General features: G+C 38.7%; 2 protein-coding genes across 31 annotated transcripts in view; both read right to left on the reverse strand.

Annotated features, from left to right (window-relative positions):
- The window catches only part of MACF1 (microtubule actin crosslinking factor 1), a 421,177-nt gene that overhangs the window by 53,690 nt on the left and 348,389 nt on the right, over nt 1-19,098 (reverse strand). For 25 of the 29 annotated variants that reach the window (XM_017508009.2, XM_017508022.2, XM_037731187.1 and 22 more), the window contains 8 exons: nt 11,003-11,164; nt 9,600-9,770; nt 8,599-8,765; nt 5,181-5,340; nt 4,512-4,835; nt 3,327-3,411; nt 2,585-2,826; nt 1,726-1,932 (listed from right to left, as the gene is read on the reverse strand). In XM_017508009.2, the coding sequence (XP_017363498.1) occupies nt 1,726-1,932; nt 2,585-2,826; nt 3,327-3,411; nt 4,512-4,835; nt 5,181-5,340; nt 8,599-8,765; nt 9,600-9,770; nt 11,003-11,164 (1,518 nt within the window). The remainder of the gene's footprint in view (nt 1-1,725; nt 1,933-2,584; nt 2,827-3,326; nt 3,412-4,511; nt 4,836-5,180; nt 5,341-8,598; nt 8,766-9,599; nt 9,771-11,002; nt 11,165-19,098) is intronic. The other 4 variants (XM_017508007.2, XM_017508021.2, XM_017508024.1 and 1 more) reach the window with 1 other exon arrangement.
- The window catches only part of KIAA0754 (KIAA0754 ortholog), an 8,411-nt gene continuing 5,181 nt past the window's right edge, over nt 15,869-19,098 (reverse strand). For both annotated transcript variants that reach the window (XM_017508026.2, XM_037731190.1), the window contains exon 2: nt 15,869-19,098. This exon ends at the window's right edge or, in 1 of these variants, runs on beyond it. In XM_017508026.2, coding sequence (XP_017363515.1) covers nt 18,588-19,098 — 511 coding nt within the window. In that variant the 3' untranslated portion in view covers nt 15,869-18,587.

The raw sequence follows: 19,098 nt of genomic DNA on the forward strand, positions 1-19,098 counted from the left end.
GTTACAGAACCCAGTTATTGTTTCTACAGCTAGAAATAACAACAGAAATCAATCTCCTTCAAAAGAAATATACCTCTAATCAGTGTTTTCATGAGACTACACTCTTCCTGCCAATGCTCTTTCCCACCCAGACATGGAACCGTAGCAGGTTTAGTCAGATGTTTAAATATATACCTAATATGGCAGTAGACAGCAGAGTCAAGTTAACTTGGAAGCGCTCGCTCAGCTGAAGCAGCATAAGACCGCAGAAGAACACCACATTTTTTTTTTTTTTTTTGAGACGGAGTCTTGCTGTAGCGCTTGGCTCACTGCAACCTCCACTTCCCATGTCCCAGTGATTCTCTTGCCTCAGTCTCCCGAGTAGCTGAGACTACAGGCACCTGCCACCATGCCTGGCTAATTTTTGTATTTTTAGTAGAGATGGGGTTTCACCATGTTGGCCAGGATGGTCTCAATCTCTTGACCTCATGATCTGCCCTCCTTGGCTTCCCAAAGTGCTGGGATTATAGGTGTGAGCCACCATGCCCTGCCTAACAACAGGTTTTTAAATGGTTATGTAACAACAAAAACCAAAAACATGTTCTACGTGACTGTTGTTTCATGAGGGCTCCCCAATCTTCCCCCCATCCTTGCCACTGAGAGACAGAGTCTCATTCTGTTGCCCAGGCTGGAGTGTAGTGGCACAATCATAGCTCACTGCAGCTTCTAATTCCTAGGCTCAAGTGATCCTGCCACTTCAGCCTCCCTGATAGCTAGGACTATACAGGCACATGCCACCACACTTGGCTAATTTTTTTATACTTCTGTAGAGATGGTGTCTCATTATGTTGCCCAGGCTGGTCTTGAACCCTTGGCGCCTCAGGGATTCTCCTGCCTCAGCCTCCTAAAGTGCTGGGACTACAGGTGTGAGGCCAGTCTCCAGTGCCTGACCTCCCCAATCTTTTATCTCTTCCTCTTCAACCTTGCCAGTATACACTTATATTTAAAATAAGCTTCTCCTAAGCACAATAAGTTTCATATTGAGATACCTGGCCAAGATTAGGGATAACTCTAAAGACACATTGGGAATATACTTGCACTTGGAACAAATTGCTGTGTGGTTCAAAAAGCATACACTTATCACTATGATCTTAAGGCGTTATATTAACTAATTTTTTGTATTATGGCACATTAAGAGGTGTGTATTCAGCTACACAAAAGAACAAATGACTTTTTTTTTTTTTCCAGAAAGCAGGAAGGAAAAAAGGATCAAGGGAAATATGACACCTGTGTTTACTGAGAAGGTTCTATTTTAGATAGCTCTGCTATTTTGGTTTGCATATTTCATAGTAATTATAGTTCTTGATTCCTTCCCCTCTTCTATCTAATGCTAAGAGAGTTAATTACGTCAAACCAAGATTGTGATCATTTGGAACTTTTGAATCTAGATATTATCTACTCCCATCACCATCCGCCTTCTTAGCAGGGCATTAACTAAGAAAAGGCCTCATGTAGATTCTTCTCCAAGTACTTCTCTACTCAAAGGGGTCAAGCATTTTGGTCAAAACTGGATCCATACTCACAAACTTCTACCCAATCATTTCCCATCAACAAAACATATTTATTCCACCAGATTTAGCTTAAGCTCATTCTTATTTCTGAGTCTGTCTTTATGTGGGTCATGGTATTGTATCTCACACATCAATACTGTCTAAAATATAAATGCAGAGGTGTTATAAACATTACCTGTTGTGATCTCTGAATAGCAGCATCAATTTCATCCACTCTTTGTCCAATAGTGTCACTGACTAGTTTGTACTGCTCGTTAGCATCAGACACAAGTTTATCCAGCCCTTCTCTGGCTCTCCAGGGCACCAGCTCTAAGAGAGCACGGCTCACCTCATTCACTGTGTCCAACACCAGCCTGTGCTCCATGACCTCCTTCTTTAATTCCTAAGGAGGGAAAACGAGTTTTCAGGCCATACCTTGCTAAATAAAGCACATCAGCAGCTGTGCTGGGTGGAAAGTGCTATCTCTACCACACATCCCAGCAGGACTCTGACCTCCTTCCTTCAGTTATTTTTTTCTCATCTCAGATTTTTCAATCAATCTGAAGCCTGACTTTAGACGTCACTGTTGCTTGTTTAGAATGGTCTGTTAGACTTTTTGAGCCAGACTGTCTCTGGGTTAAAAACAACTAATACTTCCTTCATCTCCTTACTTCAACAGAAATGATAAATAACGCTTTAACCAAAGGCTCAGTATTTAACCTAACAAGTACTTATATAATATTCCTATGCATCTAGAACTACACTAGATTTTGCAGAGAGATCAAATAAAACCATGAAGCATTCTTTAGAGAATAAATAACAGACTTAAGTTATAAAACATTACAAGGCAAACTTTTTAGGGATTTGAGATTCAACTTCTTCATACAACACATATGTAACATATATATCTTTATGTCAAATCTTACTGTCTATGAGTAAACGAGAAAGGGAGGGCACACATTTTTACTTTATATTTAAGGTAAAGGTTGATAAAACTTAAGGATTCTGACAAAGAGGAAGTCTTTTTTTCCTTTTATACTAAAATGACAGCTCACCTTCTGTCTTTGCTGAAACTGGGGTATCTGCTCCCCTGTGGGAGACTGTCCTCCACTGGCTGCCAGCTCCTCCTCCACCTCCCTCAGCCACCCGGTCAGTTCCTCGTAAGTAGACTGGAACTTGGTGGCCAGTTGCCGGGCTTGCTCTAAAGTTCTGAGGGCCTTGGAGCTAGTAACTGTGATGTCTGCATAACGAGTCTTTATTCCATCTAGTTTCTCCTGGATAAGTAACACCTCCTCACCTGTGGAAGATAAGATAGCACACAATTACTCATATTTAAGAGATCTACGAATGAGGAGTCTCTGATCCCCTTTTCTTCAAATCAGAGCTTTAATTTCACAGATGCTCTCTCTGTGGCAATGATTTCACCTATCCCATACTAAGGGTAAATGGGAAATAAACTTTCCACTTGATAAAATAAGCCACTTCTGAATTATTAAAATCTGAGTTCGGCTTCAAGTGTTTCTAGATGTTCCCAGCACCTTTCAGTGGATGCTGGCATTCAAGATACTGAAGGAGAGGAGGAATCATTATCTATGACCGGATGTGAGATAATTTTTTAGTTTTCAAAAGATTTAGCAGGAAACAACCTTCTGGAGCACAGAGTAGGGAATATAATCAGTGAATATTAAGCTTCTCATATATACATAGAGAAGAGACTAATGCAGGGAACTTCTTTCCTTGGATACATGATTGTCTTTGAGACCACAGAGGTGCTAAGAGACGCACTTTTCAAAGTACCTGTAGTTTGTTTTAGAAGAGCCTGACCGTTTTTAATAGCTTGATCTACATTCTTCTTTCTATTAACAATTTCTTCATTTAAAGCCTGAAAGAAAGGATTATCATTAATCCCAAAACTACGGCACTACAAAGGAAACAAAATGTGAGACCTTTAAGAGACCAAATTTAAAGTAAAGAGGTTAATACTAGTTTAATTCAAACACCAGATATTTGATCCCCTCATTTTCTCTTTGGTTAGCCCATTGACTATCAAAATAATTAAATCAAATACCTATAGGCAAGCTTTCCTATGTGCTGGATGAGAAAAGATTTAGAATTACATCAGCTTTACCCATCTATTGGTACCAAACCTGAACCCAAGAAAGGCAGAAGTGAAATTCAGTAAAATTGTCTACTGTGTCCAAAATAAGGAATAAACAGAAAGTTGGAGAAGAAATTCAGTAAGAACATATTGACTTAAATCAGAATACAGGTTAAAAACTCTCTTCATATTTAAAGCTAATGAAGCAAAAGAATCAGACTATTAGAAAAATTACTTTGCCTATTTTTACTACTCCCAAACAGGTTTCTTAAAAATGAAATGAAAAAGGCAAACTCTTCTTTCTATTAAGATGACACTGAGGCCGGGCGCTGTGGCTCACACCTGTAATCCTAGCACTCTGGGAGGCCGACGTGGGTGGATCACCTGAGGTCAGGAGTTCAAGACCAGCCTGGCCATCATGGTGAAACCCCATTTTTAAAAAAATAAAAAAATAAAAAATAAAAATAAATAAAAGACGACACAGAATCCCTGGAATTTGAGCAAATCCAGAAATATCCTAAAAGTTCTAGCTGTATGATCAAATTCTGGGCACTACATCCTCTTTCATAAACTGCTCAAATAGAATCTTAGTGACCCATCACCTAATGATGTCAATCATAAGATGGAGTTCAGATGGGCCCTGACTATATCCTGTACCATCTTCTAGAATTATTGATTCAATTTGTTAAATATAAATATTTCTATGGACTCATCCAAAAACAGGTTAGCAATCAGCATCAAGTCCACAAACTATGCACTTGTGTATAAAATAAAGTTGAAGTGTTTGCAATGAAGAAAAAAAAAGAAAAGAAACAAAGAGGGACATGAATCAAAATAACTAAATAACTGAGTAACATAACCAATAAAAATGGAAACATGAATACCAGGTGGTCAGCATGCTGTTTGTGCAGGACATCCTGTTTGAAATCCTTTACGAACACTGAACTGAGCTTGTCCTCAACCTCAGCCAGCCAGTTGAGCACCTCCACCTCATCCTCCCCAAATAGCCTAGCATTAGCCAGAGCTTGGTCAAGCAGGGCTGCCTTCCGACAACAGCGGTCTTGAATCTCACTGTATCGGGCCTGCAATGAGTCTATCTTTTCAGACAGCACACCCTGCTCTGCAGATGTCAGGGAGGAGAGGGACTGCCCAATTTTGACTGCCTGATGCACATCTGTTGCATGGTTTTCTATGTCTTCTTCCAGAGCCTGGAAATCCAGATGGAAAAAATGAATAACAGAAACAAAATAAATGAAAAGTAAACACAAAATGATGAATAGCAAATGATATAACAAATTAAACAATTATAAAATTCATCTACTGAAGGGCAAAAGCAATACAAAAATTGGGAGCAAAAGCTGTTTATTCCAATGGTAGCCTATCAGTCCATTTCATTTGTATTTCAAGAATGTGACTTTTCCAAATAATAATCTGACCGTATTTTAAGTTAAACCCACAAAACATATATCTTCTAGAATGCTGCATGGAGTTTTCTCATTTCTAGGATTTCTAATTCCAGTTTTCTGTTTTCATTTACTGTAACCACTTCCTACCTTGTGCCGAATGATCTGCTGCTGTATTTTGGCAGTCTGAGTGCCAACGGGTTCTGAGTTAGCAAGCTTTTTCTCTGTGACCGATAAGAAGTCAGAAATAGGCTCAGCTGTCTCATGGAACTGTTTGGCCAGAACCAGGATGTCTTCCAGCTGTTTTTGCCTATACAAATATACAGAACAAGCTGCTCAGGCAAAAAGTCACATTAAGACTGATAATAGTACTATACTCAATAAAAGAATAGTTTTTACCAGGTACAGTTTAAATACTAATAGGGAACAGAACACACATTATGTAGCATTTCTATGTTTTAAAGGACTTCACACCATTAACTTATTTTCATTCCGATATAACCTTGTAAGGTGGACAGAATAATTATCTCCATTATAAAAGAGAAAGTTGACACAGAAGGCTCATAGAAAGATTTCTCCAATCACCCGGGTGAGTAGCAACAGTAGAATCAAATATTCTAATGTTCTCTTTATACCATATTGACACAAATCAAAACAGAATGTAGCATGTATATCACCTGAACATGTGACTAAAATAAGGTTTAAAGGAGTCAAAAAGTTGTCTGTTTTCATTCTCTCTCTGTGTCACTACTACATTCATTTGTGAGTAAAGAGAATATCTGAAGAGTAAAGACAGTATATTGCCTATGAACTAGAACTCTCTTCCCAATTCCCCCAAATCCAGTCAGGCTTCTGGTAATTTCAAGCCCCGAAGCCTAACTCTGAATACAGATTTAAGGCAAAAAACCAAAAAAGAAACAAACAAAAAAACCTCCTACTGGCTGAATTTGCCAACACAGAAAGCAGCCAAACAAAAACGAAAACAAACAAACAAACAAAAATTATGGACTTCACAGCTCACTTGGAATCTTAACTCTTATTTAATATAACATTCATACTAAGCTTGGCTTTTCCTTGGATACATGACTGTCTTTGAGACCATAGAGGTGCTAAGAGATGTACTTTTCAAAGTATGTGTGGTTTGTTTTACTCTATAAAATAAAAGCAGCAAATTACAAAGGGGAGAGGAAGTCTGGATATTGGAGACAGCCTGACAAGGAACAGACAAGAAAACAACCACAGAACTGTATTAGCACATAGATTAACAATGAAAGATCATAATGTTGTCTTTGAATTACTAAAAACGGGCTAAAAAATATGGCATTTGAAGAGACCTGGGAGTATATGATGCACTAAGTTCAGCAAACCTTTACTCAATACCTAATTTACGCCAGGCCCTATGCTAGTTATGCCCTAACAAAATTATTTTAATAAGAAGTGGTTTAAATAAAAAGATGAGGTATTTTGGTTATTAGAAATTCAATTATGTTTGAATATAAAGAAAAACATATTTTTAAGTGGCAATCTAAGTATAAAACTTTCTCTCCTAGTTTGTTTATACCAGCCTTCAAAATATATCTTCAATTAATGCAAGTAAAACATATATTAAAAATTATTAAACCAGAATTTCATTCTTTAAAAATTGCCTCTTATTTTTATGTCTTTCTTACTCATTTGGTTTTAGAATCTGAAAATTTGAAAGAATTCATTGTAATAAGATTTAAGGTATTTTTAGGGAGAAGAGCTAAAAGTAATTCAGAAGCATCAAATATCTACTCTTGGTATTTGTTTCTGTTCAAAATATTGGCCCAGAAACTATGTTAGGCTATGAAGATGGAAATAAGTAAGGCAGAAGGAAGGAGTCATGAAAATATGCATTAGATAAGCAAACCATAACTTTAAGGAGTCTAAGGACTAGGGAGGTAAGTACATAAAACAATGATCATAATACAAGGTACGGATAAAGAATTATGGCAGTGAAGAGGCAGAAAAAATTATTCCTTGCTTGGGGAATACAGGAAAGTTTTATAGAAGAGAAATGGACAAAAGCATTTCATGAAAGATGTATTATAACACCATAAAATAAAACACATGGTTAGGAAATTGTCAGAAGATAGTAAAGAACAGAATATAGCTTACTTTAGCTATAACATAAGGAGTGAGAATAATAATAGTGGAAAGTAAGAAAGGTGGGTTAGGAGCAAATAGGAGGGCTTTGAATGGTGGGTTAAAGGGTTTAGATTTTATTTTATGCACATTTTTAGCATGGCAGGCAGTGCGTCAGCCTCATAAGCTGAAGGTTTTATTTTAACAGGGAGTCAATTAAATGTCTCTGAGCTTGAAAAGATATGATTAGAGGCTTATTTCAGAAAGGTTCACCTGCAGCTGGGGGATGGGAAGGGGAAGGCCAGAGGGTAAGTGATAGACTACAGTGACTACTGAAGAAGCTATCTCAATAGACCTAGTGAGAGCACGTAAGTCATGAACTGAGGGGAGAGTGGGAATTAGAGAAACAGATGGACAGGAAAGACACTGTGAAGTAAAACAGACAGAATTTAGCATGCTGATAGATGTGGGGCACAAAGGAAAAATTTTAAAAAAGAGTAAAAATAGGGTTGAGGTTTTAAGCCTAGGAAACTGGAAAGCTAATGGTACCACTACTATAAATGGAAAGAGAGAAAAGAAAATAAGCAGTATAAAATGTGGAAATACAAGTAAGTTAAACTCCTTCCATTTTGTTTCTTCCATTAATATGGGCAAGCCATACTTTGCAACCCAGGTAAGGACTAGGCAAGTCATGGGCAAGTGGATGTAAAAAGACTGAAAAAGGAATTATATGAAGGCTGCCACAGCCTACCTAGGAAACATAAAGGATACAGTAACAAATGATTGACTCTCTGATTGATTTCTCATTAGCTCGTATTTAATTTTAAAACTGGGGACTGTATAAAAGTAAAGATATCTATGTGATGTCAGCTCAAGTTACAGGGTTACTTATAGCTATGGAAAGAGAAAGGAAACATTTCCTTGGAGAAGGAAGATTTGTTGTCTGTTTTTCTGACCACTTACTGAGGAAAGTTCATGCATCTCCTGAATTCCCAGAAATTTCACAGAACCACAGACTAGCTCCTAAAGGCAAAAAACTCTACTATTAGAATAAGTCAAGAGAAGAGAAATATGACACATTTCAATTCCTAGTATCAAAAGCATTATTTATAAATATAAGGAGGGAAAAATCTGTTTCAAAACTCAGAAAGTAACTTGGCTGGACTGTAGCAGTCTGTGTCTGTTGTTTGGAACTATGATTATACTACAGCAGAACCACCACACAGAGGAATGAGTTCCAACTCTTGGAAATTTATGAGGATGCCGGAGATCATTTCCTAAGTGTGATTCTGGTTATGAGGATCATCTCTAAAATCTTATCCCATTTCAAATAAAAGCCATTAAACACCTTCCAAAAATCTATATGAATCACAGAAGAACTTACAAAGCACTTCAGTGATAATAAGTCAAAAAACAACAAAACAAATATCTGACCCACTCCTCAAAATTCCTTTGGGCTTACCTGGCTGCAGCTTTACTGAGTAGTTCAGTCCATCTGCTTTCAAGACTCTCTAGCTGTCCAGTGATTTTCTCTCTGTCAGCCACCTCTGCTGACTGGGCTATTCTGCCTCCTTCTGCTTGAAGCATGTCTACTGTGGCCTTTCGATCATCTAGGAGCCGTTGGAGCAACTATTATATACATGTTTAAAGACAACGAAAAGTGGTAACACAGGTCATTTTAAAATCTGAACTAGGAAGAAAAACAAAAGAAACCAACCCACCAAATCCTGAGCTTCATTGAGTAAAATAAGTTTTTTTCATTCTTGAAGCAAAAACATGAGATATAGCACAGTTCTCACCATTCACATACTTTTCACACACTTAAAATTTTTAAATGGACCAGTGACTGTCATTATGTGACTAACAGGGAACTTCCTTTGAACCAAGAGAAAATGCCCTAAAAAATGATTAACATTTGAGGTGATGAATATATTAAATTATTTTGACTACGGCAAACATTTCACAATGTATACTGTATTAAAACATCACACTGTATATCATAAACATTTACAATTTTTATTTGTCAACTATACACCAATAAAGCTGAGAAAAAAATAAAATTTCCTTTGGGATAAATTTTTTTTAAAAAAGAAAATTGCACTAAAATAGAAATAAAACCAACAAAAAATACAGATAAAACTTTGTAAATGATATACAACACTATCTAGAATATTACCAACCCCGAAAACACCAAAACCCTCTTAACATAAAATTGTGGATTGTGGATGAACACTGAACTAGGATACACAAACAGGTAAAATTATACAGTCTACTATATGCCACAGTAAACTGGTAGATTTAAGTAAGATAAATAAAATCAATTTTCACCTTTCCTTTCAGGATCACACAAAGTAGGGGAGGATTCTACTAAAACTTCCGAATTCCTTCTTAAACTATAAGCAAATGTGTTGTCTACCACTCCCTACGGCTGTTACAGTTCACTGTCCCAACATTCTCACTTACCTTCTGTTCTTGGATCTGTGCTTTCACCACTTTATATTCAGCAGATGGAGGTTTCTGATTGGCTATGAGCTCCTCGGTATCTGCCAACCAGCTGAGCAACGGCTCCAAGGCATCTTGAAACTTCCCACAATGCAACAGAGCCTCCTGTAGCTGTGCAATTCTTTGTGCGACCTGTATCATGGACATGTAGGTTCATTATGAGAAAACAGAAAGTAGTTTTCAAATTATTACTGATCCCTTTTAGTAACCATAGATTGCAACTGCTAAATTTTTATTTCCATTCAGGTTTCAGGAAACCTCAGATTCAGATGTATCTTTTCTTTTTCCCTTTTTAATATAATTTGAACTTTTACTTTAGATTGAGGGGTTACATGTACAGGTTTGTTACATGGATATACTGCATGAAGCCAAGGTTTGAGATTCAAAGCATCTCATCAGGCCGGTACTGAGTGTACCCTACACTTAGTTTATCAACCCTACTCTTGTCCCCCTCCCTCCCTTCCCTCTCTAGTAGCCCCCAGTGTCTACAGTTGCCATTTTTATGTCCATGAATACCCAATGTTTAGCTCCTATTTATAAATAAGAACATGCAGTATTTGGTTTTTGGTTCCTGCATTAATTTGCTTATGGTAATGTCCTCTATCCAGCTGCATCCATGTTGCTTTAAAGGACATGATTTTCTTCTTTTTCAAGGTTGCATAGTATTCCATGGTGTATATGTACCACATTTTCTTTATCCAATCCACTGTTGATAGGCATCTGGCTAATTCCATGTCTTTTCTATGGTGTATAGTGTTGCAATAAGTACATATGTGTATGTGTCTTTTTGGTAGAACTATTTCTTTTAGTGGAGCAGGGGAAGAGGGGAGGTGCAGATATGTACCCAGTAATGGGACTGCTAGGCTGAATGGCAGTTCTGTTTTAAGTTCTTTGAGAAATCTCCAATCTGCTTTCCTCAGGGGCAGAACTAACTTACATTCCCATCAACAATGTCTAAGTATTCCCTTTCCTCTGCAGCTTCACCAGCATCTGTTTGTTGGCTGTTTTTTTTTTTTTTTTTTTGAGATGGAGTCTCACTCTGTCACCCAGGCTGGAATGCAGTGGCATGATCTCGGCTCACTGCAACCTCCACCTCCTAGGTTCAAGCGATTCTCCTGCCTCAGCCTCCCAAGTAGCTGGGACTACAGGCATGCGCCACCATGCCCAGCTAATTTTTGTGTTTTTAGTAGAAATGGGTTTCACCATGTTGGCCAGGATAGTCTTGATCTCTTGACCTCATGATCCTCCTGCCCCAGCATCCCAAAGTGCTGGGATTACAGACATGAACTACCACTCCTGGCCTGCAGATCTATCTTTTCTATGCCCTCTGTTTCCAGTACACTTGTTACCCACTTGTCACTCACCTTTTTATTCAGTGTATTCCAACGAGCATTGATCTCTTCCATGTCATGTTCTAAACCCTGCACATCACAGTCTTTTCCTGCACTCTGAATTAATCCCTGGCCAAGTCCATTCACCTGCTGTAATTTCATTTGAAGAGGATCCACTTGTTCTTTCTGAAACATCTAGATAATTGCAAGCCAAAGAAGATTTAATATAATGGCAGTTAGACCCACTGTACCACAAAGAGACAGATTATTCTTGGGGCATTTATGACTTAATGAAAGATGAGCAGGAATAAAGAGAAAGAACAAGTCATATGCATGTAAAGCATCAAGAAAACATGTGGTAGGCCGGGCACGGTGGCTCACGCCTGTAATCCCAGCACTTTGGGAGGCCGAGGCAGGCGGATCACCTGAAGTCAGGAGTTCAAGACCAGCCTGACCAACATGGTGAAACCCTGTCTCTATTAAAAAAAAGAAAAAGAAAGAAAACACGTGGTTTTATATTTCAATATACATCGTCCTACGGACATGTAATTACAGAGTTACGGCACTACTTAGGTCTTTAACCCAACGACTCTTTTCTTTGTTCTTTTTTTAAAATCTGTTGTTTAATTTTTAATGCAAAAAGCCATGGACAACAGAAAAGCATCAACCTCAAAATGGTGTACAAGTAAGTGCAATGTATATGAATCCTAAAAGGGAAGAATGATACCAAATGATTAGTATTTAAGATGAAATATACCTTGGAGAATAGCCTTAACTGACCACTGATAATAAGAAAAGCTCTTCTCTGACTAGGACTAATAACTCAATTAGTCAAAACATATTAACAGTGTGAAAAATGCCAACCTCTTAGCTTAATCCCCCTGTGGCCATTTAACTTCATTCTAATCAAGGGCCACAGCCCACACACAGCAATAATCTTGAAGCAGAATTACTCTGATTACTAAGGGAAACGGTCCAATAATGCTAGGAAATGTCCTTAATAACTTTAGACACACATTCTGAATAAGATACAGATTTACATTTTAAAAACTGCTCAAAAATGATACTGTATTATCCATGTTTACCATGGAGCAACAGAATTCTAAAACAATGTGAACAGGTGTAACAAGCAATGTGCATATTTAGCTCTACTACAGTTATGCTCCATTATGATTTAGACACCTCTAAAAGGAAACAAAAAGGGTCAGAAGAGAATGGTACTTTTGCCACATTAAGAGTATGAAGGAAAATAATGAAATAAATACTTGCTCCTAAGATCGGGTTTCTCTCAGTTATCAGAGGGACAGAACAAGCCATATTTCACTAGCCTGGATTTATTTCCCTTGCTTTTTCTTCCATGAGCCAGATGATTCAATTAAGGCCAGAGGATGACAGAAAACGGAAGAGGACAAAAATAAATATAAAAGAAAATTATAAGTTTGAATAAGACCAATTTGGTCAATATGAGATGACAGATCACACTAGGATTAGGAAACCGATTCTAGAAAGAATGGTCTATGGCTGGCTAAGATTACCAGGAAGGAAAAGTCCCAGGGAACACTGAAAAAGGAAGGTTAAAGGAAGGTTATAAAAGTAATTACGTGTATACTTCATTTTTTACTGTAATTTGATTATACCATATTTTCTTAGGCAACATTACAAAGCAGTTCAGCTAAAATGACTATTTCTCCAACAACATGGTTCCCAGAAAAAACAACCGCTGTAATTCCATTTTGTAGCATTAAAGATGTTTCTGCTGAAGAAAAATCAGTTCAGAGGCGGGAAAAACCTCCCAAGTTTAAAGTTGCTTTTGGTACAATAAAATGCTGGTGGTGAAGCTGAAGGAATGAAAAGCCAAAGAAGGCAGAAAGCCAAGGCATGTAGGGAAGATGCCAAGTCCACATTAAAGGGCCCCCTTTTACTCAATAACCAAATCCTATCTCACACTACAACTGACACTTAAATTCTTTCTGTGCTTTCCAATATGACAGCCAGCAGCTACATATAGCTATTGACATTTAAATTAAATTTAAAATCCAGTTCCTCAGACCCACTAGCCACATTTCACATGGTGAAAGCCACATGTGGCCAGTGGTTAGTATACTGGACCGTAGATAGAGAACATCTCCATCTTGGCAGCAACTTCTGCTGGATAGCACTATAAATTATACAGAAAAGTAAAACAGGCTAGGCACAGTGGCTCATGCCTGTAATCCTAGCACTTTGGGAGGCTGAAGCAAGCAGACTGCCTGAGCTCAGGAGCTCAAGACCAGCCTGGGCAACATAGTGAAACCTCATCAATGCTAAAAATACACACATACACACACACATTCACAATTAGCTGGGCATGGTGGCACACTCCTGTAGTCCCAGCTACTAGGGAGGCTGAGGCATGAGAATTGCTTGAACCTGGGAGGTGGAGATTTCAGTCAGCCCAGATCACACCACTGCACTCCAACCTGGGCAACAAGAGCGAAACTCCATCTCTCTCTCTCTCTCTCTCTCTCTCTCTCTCTCTCTCTCTCTCTCACACACACACACACACACACACACTCAAAAAAAAAAAGGAAGGAAGGTAAAGTTATATTTATATTTAAATAGTTCAATAATCTGTTTCATACACAGGTTGAATATCCCTTATCTAAAATGCGTGGGGTCAGAAGTGTTTCTGAATTCAGATTTACTCAAATTTTCGAATATCTGCATTAAATACTTACTGGTTGAGCATCCCAAATCTGAAAATCTGAAATCTGAAATGTTCCAATGAGCACTTCTTTTGAGCATCATGTCAGCATTCAGAAAGTTTCAGATTTAGGAGCATTTCGGATTTTGAATGTTCAACCTCTAATAAGAGCTGCCGCTACTTTAAAATTTTGGATTTACTTTGTTTACAGACATTTCCTATAAAAGCATTAGCTATTCCTTCATTTCTCACTTTCACTCTATGAATTAAGTTACAGGGACAACGAGTATTTGTATCATTTCTCGTAAGTTAAAAAATATATGAAAGCACTTCTAAATAAATTTTATTTTGAATATAAGTGAACAGAACGTTAAAGAACGTAAATTTGAAAACACCTGCTTCCATCTGTCACTCTCAAATAAAGCTGTTTTGCAAGACCAGAGCTTTTGGATACACTAAAATTCCTACTCTGTAGTATTTCACATACTGTTAGTGAAACAGGACTGTGCCATATTATTAACTAAGCAGTACAGGCAGACATTTTCCAAAGAAGTACACTAGTAAAAACTGTTGCAAGGCTGTAACATGCAACTAGGATATAAAATAGAAAATTTCCCAAAGAACTCCTTAAAACACTTTTATCTTTGTTATTGCATTTTTTTTTTTTTTTTTTTTAAGACAGGGTCTCACACTGTTGCGCAGGCTGGAATGCAGAGACACAATCTCAGCTCACTGTAACCTCTGCCTCCCAGGTTCAAGTGATTCTCCTACCTCAGCCTCTCAAGTAGCTGGGACTACAGACATGCACCATACCTGGCTAATTTTTCTATTTTTTTGGTAAAGACAGGGTTTCACCATGTTGGCCGGCTGGTCTTGAACTCTTGACCTCAAGTGATTTGTCTACTTCAGCCTTCCGAAGTACTGAGATTACAGGTGTGAGCCGTGCAGCATCCAACCTTGTTATTGCATTTTTTCAGTTTTATCCTGACTCATTCTTTTCTGTTGTCCTTTGTTCTCTTTCTCCTCTTCTAGACCTCTAAATGTTTAATGAAGTCTTTGGGGGTGGGAGTAAGGGAAGGTGTCAATCCTGGACTCTCTTCTCCTTCCATACTCTTTCTAGGCAATTCCATCAATTTCTATGGGTTTAAATACTAACCACAATAAATGCTTATGACTCTCATTATGTCTCTCTTCTGAGTTTCAAACCTGTATGTCTAACTGCTTTCTTTTTTCGTTTCTTTTTTTTCGCTGGGGGGAGGGGACGCAGTCTCACTCTGTCACCAGGCTGGAGTGCAGTGTCGTGATCTCGTTTCACTGCAATCTCTGCCACTCAGGTTCAAGCGAGTCTCCTGCCTCAGCCTCCCAAGTAGCTGGGGACTACAGGTGCGCACCACCACTATAGGTGCGCACCACCACACCTGGCTAATTATTTCTATTTTAGTAGAGACAGGGTTTCACCATGTTGGCCAGGCTGGTCTGAAACTCCTGACCTTGTGATCCACCCACCTTGGCCTCCCAAAGTGCTGGTATTAGAGGCGTGAGCCACCGCGCCTGGCCTCAACTGCTTTCTTAATATCTCCATGCAAAAAATGAATCACAGGCATCTCAAATCTTCTACTTTTCCTTACTCCCAAATCTACTATTCCTTAAATCAATAATTTACACCATCTACTCCACTGTACAAACGAGAACCTAAATGTCACCCTTAATAACTCTCTCACCCCCAACACAGAAGCCATAATCAGCTCTTGATTTTACTTCCAAAATATAGCTTCGATCCACCCAGTTGTCTTCAAATTCATTGATACCTTTTTATTCAAAGTATTTGCCAAAATTTCTAACTATATATTATTTTATATTTATTTGTGTGTGGTTTTCTTAATATCTGCCTCCCCCACTCAGCATAAGTTCCACATGGGCAACGACCATGCCAATTTTATTTACTGTAGGAACCTAGTATCTGGTACAGAGTAGGTACTCATAATATTTATTTAGGCCAGGCATGGTGGCTCATTTCTATAATCACAACACTTTAGGAGGCCGAGGTGGGCAGATCACCTGAGATCAGGAGTTCACAACCAGCCTGGCCAACAGGGTGAAACCCTGTCTCTACTAAAAATATTTTTTAAAAATTAGCCAGGTGTGGTGGCACATGCCTATAATCCCAGCTACTCGGGAGGCTGAAGCAGGAGAATCAGTTGAAACCAGGAGGCAGAGGTTGCAGTGGGCCAAGATCGTGCCACTGCACTCAAGCCTGGGCAACAGAGCAAGACTTTAAAAAAAATTTTTTTATTCAGTGAATGAATGGACCCTTGTATAGAAATGGTGTTGGGGAAAGCTAAAAAACCAACGAAGGTTCTGCTGATCAGCAGAGCATTCAAACACTGAACTGGGATTTTGGTGCTCCCCAATTTCTGCTTAAACAGACTGCCTTGGCAAATTTTAATTTTACAGAACCCTTATATTATGCAAAAGGTTTTTTTCTTCCTTTGAACCAGTGACTCGGATTAAAACTGAAGAAGTCTATAAATAAGCAGGGAGTTTATATAATCAAAGATTGCTCTCAGTGGGCCTCCCATCCCACTACAGAAAAAGCAAACAAGTGTCTGGCATTTTGCTTCTACCAAACTCTGTTGTTATTGGCTATTAGAAAGTTTTTATCTATTTTAACCATGTGTACATGTCTGCACTTGTACATATACATACAAACATAGAAGACCTCAGTTCATTCTAAATCACTTGTCGAGTTATAAGTGTTTATATATAAAAATGACAGGTTCAGTTGCCTCTTGGAGTCCTCTTAGGGTAATGGAAGAAATAAAGAATTGATAATCTCTCCTCTTGGAAAAACTTTTTAAAATAATATTTCACCAATTTAGCAAACATGTATACTCATATTAACTCTATAATGATTTGTTTTGTTTCAGTATTTTCAAAATAGCCTCTCTATATTCCTGTTGGCTAACAGTCCTGGCTGAGGCTCAGATCTTTTCCTTCCTGCACACAGATGTAGGCATTTACTCGCTTCCAGATATTCCATAAAATAACCACACTTCAAAGATGGACAACCTTGCAGCTGGACTACCATTTCCTTCCGTCATTTACATCAGGCAATATTTCATAAAAGGATTACCTCCTGTAGCTGGAAGGATAGTTAGAGATTATGTAGCCAACTACACATTTTGCAGATGAGGAAACAAGGATCCCAGAGACTGATGCAGGATTTCTATAAATTTTTTTACCTTTATGCAGATTTGATTGCATCATTATGAATTTAATCCCTGTATTTCATGATCACTGCTATATAAGCTTTATACCGGAGATATTCTGGGTTTCTTTTCTTTTTATTTTCTGAGAGATGGGGAGGTCTCACTATGTTGCCTAGGCTGTTCTTGAACTCCTGGCCTCAAGCAATCCTCTTGCCTTGGCCTCCCAAAGTGTTGGGACTATAGGTGTGGGAGCCACTAGCCCTGGTAAAATATTCTGTATTATCAAGAATGTCGGTGCAAGAAATCTACTTTGGACAGGCTACTAGGATCTCAGTGTCAATTCCAAATTCAATAGAACTCAGAAAACTGAATCCAAAATCTAACAGTCTCAAAGATGATGCATCCTAATTTGATGGAATGCTACATTACAAAATAACTGGTAAAGCTCAAGGTAAAATTACCCTCACCCAGCAAAGCCAGAGGATCTTAATCAATTCTCTGAATCAAAGAGCTCATGGCATGCAATCAAAATGATTTTGTTGTCAGAAGCTGCATGTTTAACTGGTGTTCTAGCTGAGTTATGGCTGCCCTGAAAGGCTCTGCAATGAGGTGAATGAGAAACCCATCTTTCTTGCAGCATCCATCCATACTCTAGGAAATTGACATTCATGCATTCAGTCAGGCAGTCAACAGCAAATGCCTACTATGAAGAAGGCACTATTTTGAGTCCTAAGGGTGCAGTAAAATCAAAACAATCTTCTCAGTTATCTCTGACTGCGTTAAGATTAAACCTCTAACTCCTTCACTCTTACCACTGACCACATGAAACCCAGACAGTTAACTGTAGAAAGCTGCTGATCTCAAATTTCTTGGACTAGGAGTGCTCAAGGATGTGGAACGTCGTTTCCAACTGTTTCCTAACACATTCGGTTCTCTAAGAATCTTAGAGCCAAGAGAGACCCAAGAGTACATTTGGCCCAATTTTCTTGTTTTATAGATTAAGAAACAACAGGTCCTGGAAAGGAAAGTGATTTGCTTAAGGACACAAAGGCAGTTAGACAAAGATGACTAAAATATCTCTATTTTTCATAAATATTATTATGCCTAGCTCTGGCTTTCAGAAACACACATTAGCATTTAAAAGTTCTTAATTGCTTATCTTTATTGCTTCTATCCAACCTGCTTTGGTAAATTCTTTCAACTAACCAACATACCTATTTGAAGAGAACGGGGAAGATATGCCCAGTGATTGGTAATCTTATATGCTTACTGCTTTAAATCTATCTCATTTTATCCTCACAGAGTTCTGCCTTAACAAATGAGGAAACAGGATACTCAGAATAGCTAACTAATTTTCCCAGAGTGGTTAAGAAGCACCCTAGATCTCATTCCAAAGTTCACACTCTGGCCTCTGCCTAAATGTTGACATTACCGATCAATAAACTGTCTCTTGGTTTAAGAAAGAACATGCTCATTGTATAATTCAAAAGCAGAATCACCATTTCCTGCTAATCATCTTTTTAAAAATGTAAATCAACAACTGTTTATATCCCTGTTTTCTTTGGTATTGGCTTACCTGAATAAACAATGAAGCATGAAATTATAAAGTTTTCACCAGACAGAATTAAAGTATATTTTCCCCATAAACGCAACAGAAAGACCACAAACTATAAGCCCAGGGGACCCAAAAAGAACAAAGAACTATCTGTGCCATTTCTCTTCACCTTCAAGTCAGCCTTGCAAATCTCACTTTACTCTCTAGACCCTTCCCAGCATCAAAATGGGCAACAATTACCTCATCTGAATTTAATCCAGGGGTTGTAGCCAGAGGCACTTTCCCATGTAGCACTGTGCTGGTCACCTCTTTTATGCCAAATGCTGGGGGATCAAGGTCCTCCTTGACCCACATTCCAGTGGAGGAAGCCTCCTCTAGAACAGGAATTCCTTCTTCTGAAATAGGCAGTGAATCAGTGTGGGCAGAAACTCCCAGAAAGGGCACACCAATGGGGAAAACTTCCTCCATAGGAGGCACTGCAGCTGCTGGGAAGGTGGGCTCCTCAGGGGTGAGCACTGCAGCTGTTGGAGAGGCGGGCTCCTCAGGCATGGGCACTGCAGCTGCTGGGGAGGCGGGCTCCTCAGGGATGGGCACTGCAGCTGCTGGGGAGGCGGGCTCCTCAGGGGTGGGCACTGCAGCTGCTGGGGAGGCGGGCTCCTCAGGGGTGGGCACTGCAGCTGCT

Source organism: Cebus imitator, unplaced genomic scaffold, assembly GCF_001604975.1.
Source record: "Cebus imitator isolate Cc_AM_T3 unplaced genomic scaffold, Cebus_imitator-1.0 Scaffold385, whole genome shotgun sequence".
Lineage (NCBI taxonomy): Eukaryota > Metazoa > Chordata > Mammalia > Primates > Cebidae > Cebus > Cebus imitator.